General features: G+C 47.5%; 1 protein-coding gene across 2 annotated transcripts; it reads right to left on the bottom strand.

Moving 5' to 3' along the window:
* On the bottom strand, window positions 1-2,903 carry LOC100839202 (lipid phosphate phosphatase 2). 2 transcript variants are annotated; one of them, XM_024460177.1, is made up of 8 exons: window positions 2,273-2,903; window positions 2,093-2,180; window positions 1,829-1,938; window positions 1,635-1,728; window positions 1,324-1,512; window positions 1,145-1,204; window positions 1,000-1,048; window positions 293-430 (listed from the first exon to the last, which is right to left on the bottom strand). In XM_024460177.1, the coding sequence occupies exons 1-7, from the start codon at window positions 2,507-2,509 to the stop codon at window positions 1,026-1,028; spliced, it is 801 nt and encodes a 266-aa protein (XP_024315945.1). In that variant the 5' UTR covers window positions 2,510-2,903; the 3' UTR covers window positions 293-430; window positions 1,000-1,025. The 2 variants fall into 2 exon arrangements, with proteins under 2 accessions (XP_003567953.1, XP_024315945.1); XM_003567905.3 differs by lacking the exon at window positions 1,000-1,048 and having other exon boundaries at window positions 1-430; window positions 2,273-2,901.
* Between the last annotated feature and the right edge of the window lie 1,462 nt (window positions 2,904-4,365).

The following is a 4,365-nucleotide window of genomic DNA, read 5'->3' as shown; positions in this document are numbered from 1 at the left end:
TGAAAAAAGTTGAGACACATTTTGCTTATGTTTTTACAATTTGAGAGACGAACAATATTTTTTTCTCTTATTTCTACTCAATAGCAAACCACTGATATTTCTCTAGTCTTTACAAGATGTACAGTAGCATAGCACTATGCACCTACCTACCAAAAAAATACAATGGGTTCTCCCACGTTTTCCTCACGGGAAATTTACACTGATCAAGAACGCCAATCCACTTCACGATCGTACAAATAGACAATGTCTGATCACTACCGGTCTCGACTGCCTGCTTCCATGGAATCTAGTTCTAATTGGCTGGTGGTCCTCAGCTCCAACGCAGCATGCCGTCGAGGCGAATCGCCGTTCGCCGGTGGTATTATCGACTGCACTTGGTTCTCGGCTTCGGGGCTCAGGATGTGGTGGAAGTATGCATGAGGCCACAGCCCTGAAAAAAGCAACAGAGAACAGGCTTCAGTGTGTTTATCAGTGCAGCTTCTTCTTTTCTTACTGAAAACAGTAGCCTGTTTGTTCGCCTTTACTTGGGACTTGAAGTTTTGACTTTGTCTCGTTGAGGTTTGGCCCACGATTTTTGTGGAAATGTTTACGTGTGACATAAAAATGACCCCGGTTGAGAAAGAATAAGAATTACCTAGGCTATATATTTGTAGCAATTTTCTCGGCAAAAAATATATTTGTAGCAAAAATGGCCTCTGTTTGGGCTTTAAACACTACTTGTTCTTTTACCCCGACTTGCTCATATTTTGTAGCAAAAATGGCTGTCCATATTGGGCTTTTACTGGGCCATATTTTGTCTGAGTTCGAAAATATGGCCCAGCAAAAGCACAATATGGACAGCCATCCGACTTGTTCGACAAAGTGGAGGTTTTCCTGGCCCAGGCCAAGTTTACCCAAAAAGAGCGAACAAAAAGCAACCCTTCGAGGGCTCCTCCCCTTCTCGTCGGCAGCTCCACGTCGCTATCGTAACTACTTACTCCAACAAGGTCGCATACATACCTCTCAGACTTTGTCGTCGCCGTTGCCTATCGGATGGCTACAAAATCGTCTGGAATTTAATTTAAGAAAATTCCAGGCTAATGAGTTTTATCAAATTTGAACATAGAACTATGCATCAGCTGCAAGGCTGCAGCTGCAATCATACCTTGGTCACCAGAGGGAGGCGGGAAGAACTGAAGGTAGCAAAACGAAGCAACCACCAGCCCTGCAGATGCAGAGTTATGCCAACATGAAACTCTGACAGTTTGATCTTCAGAAGAAAAGAAAAATCTTACTACTGTACTACAAGTGTTATCCTACACTTGGGAAGCATTCGTAACCTACCAAGGATTCCACCGGTGAAGACGTCCTGCCAGTGGTGCCAGTAGTCGTCGACCCGGGAGACGCCGACCATGGCGGCGAGGAGCAACGGCAGGATGACGATGCAGAGCTTGGCGATATGGCCGCCTCTGTCGAACGCCCTGATCTTGCCCGCCAGGTACCACGACAGGAACCCCAGCCCCGCGAAGGACCCTGCAATTCGAAGCATCAGCAGCTTAATCACTGTCCAAATCCAATGCTACGTACGTACACACTGTATGATCTGTATGCAGCAAAATGGCGTGTTCTTTCTGAAATTGCAGATTGGTATTTACATGAGGTGTGGCCACTGGGGAAGCTCTTGTGCCCTTCCTTGATGACGCCCTTGTCCCCGTGGCATATCACTTGTCCCGTAAAGTTGTTGTATTTCTGAATTGAGTAAAACCATTGATTGGTGTTCAGAGTGGCGGAAAAATAAGGGTGAAATCTCTGAAGAAGCAAGCAATGGGGAATTGGGGAGCTAGCTTACCGGGACTCCGTCGGGGAAGCAGCGCCAGAAGAAGTTTGGGCGAGGCCGGCCAACGCCGTCCTTGATCGCGTCCGTGATCACGCCCGTTATGAGCACGGAGAACAGAAGCCCTGTCGATCCATTTTTGCCATTTTAACTTTCATCTTTCAGAAATCAGAACTAAAGGACACAAGCAGTTATCTGAATAAAATTCTAACGCGGTTGCGGCAGGCTGCAGCAGAAGAACATATTAAGAGGTGAAGTGAAGCTGAGGGGAAAACGTGCCTAGTATGGCGTGGTGCAGGTCGTAGGCGTTCCTCCTCTTGACATAGATGGCGGCGATGATGAGCATCGGCCCGAGGACGGCGAGCACCTGCCGTACCGGAGACGAAGACGATCAAGTCAATTTCGACCGATCAAGCACAAGCTCACAAGGAAAAGTCAAGAGTTGAAGATGGCACGGACCGGGACGGCCCAGACGGGGACGGTGTTGTCCTTGAGCGGGAAGCGGAGGTCGGCCATCATGTCTTGGCCGACGAAGCGGTGGAAGGGCTCGATGAGGTTGAGCACGCCGTCCGCCACGGCCAGGAGCACCAGCACCACCCAGTCGAGCAGGTGCAGCCGGGCCACTTTCGCCCCGTGGGTCTTCAGGTACGGGTGCGGCGCGCCCAGCCGAATCGCCGGCGCCGCCGGTGCCGGCATCTTCGGCGGAGCTAAAAGAGGAATAAGAATTTCAATCAACCGCTCTGCTTCGTCCGCCGGGAGAGTCAACGACCGACTGCGGCCAGGGACGATGAGCTCCTGAGTCCTGATCCTCCGGCTTGATTAGCCTATTCCTCTCTCCCAAGCACGGTGGCCGGCAGCTAGCGGCAGCTGAGAATGAGGGAGGAGGCCGATCGGTGGAGCAACACATCCGAGTACCCCGTACGGCTGAAAACAGCTCCCTGTTACTTTCTTTCTGGCCTTGGGACGTGTGGTGGCCTGGCCACAACGCTGACCACCGGGAAGTTGGAACCGGTCTCTTTGAACCGGTTTCGGCTGACGGCTGCTTTCTTGACCGACTCAACTGGGCTGGGAGAGGCTCAACAGACGCAGGCGGGTTGGCATTTATACCGACATCAGCGGTGCGTTTTTTCGGAAGCCCGCTTCTCATGCAAGTGCTCTCGTGTATTTTCGTGGAGAAGTTGTATCTCAGATTTAGTTAGGCATCCAAAATAGTTTAGACTAAACAAGTTTGGTAGCTTAATCAAATTTAGGTGGCGGTTTCTCCAGAAAGTTGGAGAAAGAGAGCTTTTCAGAAAAACCGGTTTAGAAAGCCGAAAAAAACTGGCCCTAGCTTGTAGGAGCAGCATGGATCGTCCAACAGGTTGGATGGCTGGCGTCTGCAGTTGCTCGTGGCAAAATCGGGAGAGAAACTTGGTTGTTTTCGTGGGTACAGCACACCAGCCACCAGGTCAGGTGCAACAAACCGTCAACAGAAAACATGTGCAGTGTTTCCTTGCCTTTCTTTAAGGTTTTTGCGTTGACATGTAACGGCGAAATACTCAAGCATTTCCCAAGAAATTGAGCCCGTGGATAACCCGGAGGGGAGGGTGTCGGCAGGTCATGTCGAAGCACATGTAATTCCAAGGACAAACAAAATCTCGCTGTCTTCTTCTTTCTAGCTTAGCATCTATGTGCGTCTCCCCGCCTAATCTTTGTAAATTACCATTACCATCCGTACATTTCTATCATTAATCAATTGATGTGGCGCTGTCGTCTTCGTAAAAAAGTGACATGGGAATGAGCATAGGGGTTTACAGTAAATGATATCAAGTTTTTTATATGATTTTATTTGGTCAAGTTTAAATTCTGAATTCAAAAATCATGTTTGTCATGTTACATGAATTTGTATAATGAGAGACAGTTCTATAGAAATGATGCCTTTTAGGAACGAGTTGAGGTTAGGTGTAAGTGTGATTCCGTGAAATCTCAGGTTAAACTCATATACTCAATTCCGTGCTACCTAAACAAATTGATTTCTGAAATCTAAAATGAATTTCAGACACAAAGAGAGGCCAAAGAGTTGCAATACCCAAATCATGGCATCAATGCACGGAATGCCCGGCGTGCCTGGACCATATCATGCTAAATTTAGCATGGTTCTAAAGCAAGACAAATAGAGTGGCTATGGCAACAATAAACATTTTAGTAGCTTCTAAGGCAAGTTAGGAGGTAAAGTGATTATGTACATATACAGGATTTCAATAAATAGGAACACTGTTCAATCATAAATAATCAATTAATCACAGAGGTGCTAAAACAATATAATTCTTTCCTTTTTATTAACACTTCAAGATGTATGGAAAAGGAATTCGTAATCAAGATAAGCTGGAGCAAGCATATAGAAACATAATAAGCATTACCAGGTAGCCTCGGAAGGCAGCCTGAGCCTTGACGGCTGCTTGTTCTTCCCTCAAACTCTCCGGATCATTGGACAACACATTAGACCCAACAGTGCGCTGCTTCTCCAAAACCTGATTCACATCAGGCACCACCACTTCACCTTGCAAGCTGGA

This window comes from Brachypodium distachyon, chromosome 2 (genome assembly GCF_000005505.3).
Source record: "Brachypodium distachyon strain Bd21 chromosome 2, Brachypodium_distachyon_v3.0, whole genome shotgun sequence".
Taxonomy (NCBI): Eukaryota; Viridiplantae; Streptophyta; class Magnoliopsida; order Poales; family Poaceae; genus Brachypodium; species Brachypodium distachyon.
This window is presented reverse-complemented; position numbering and strand designations above follow the sequence as displayed.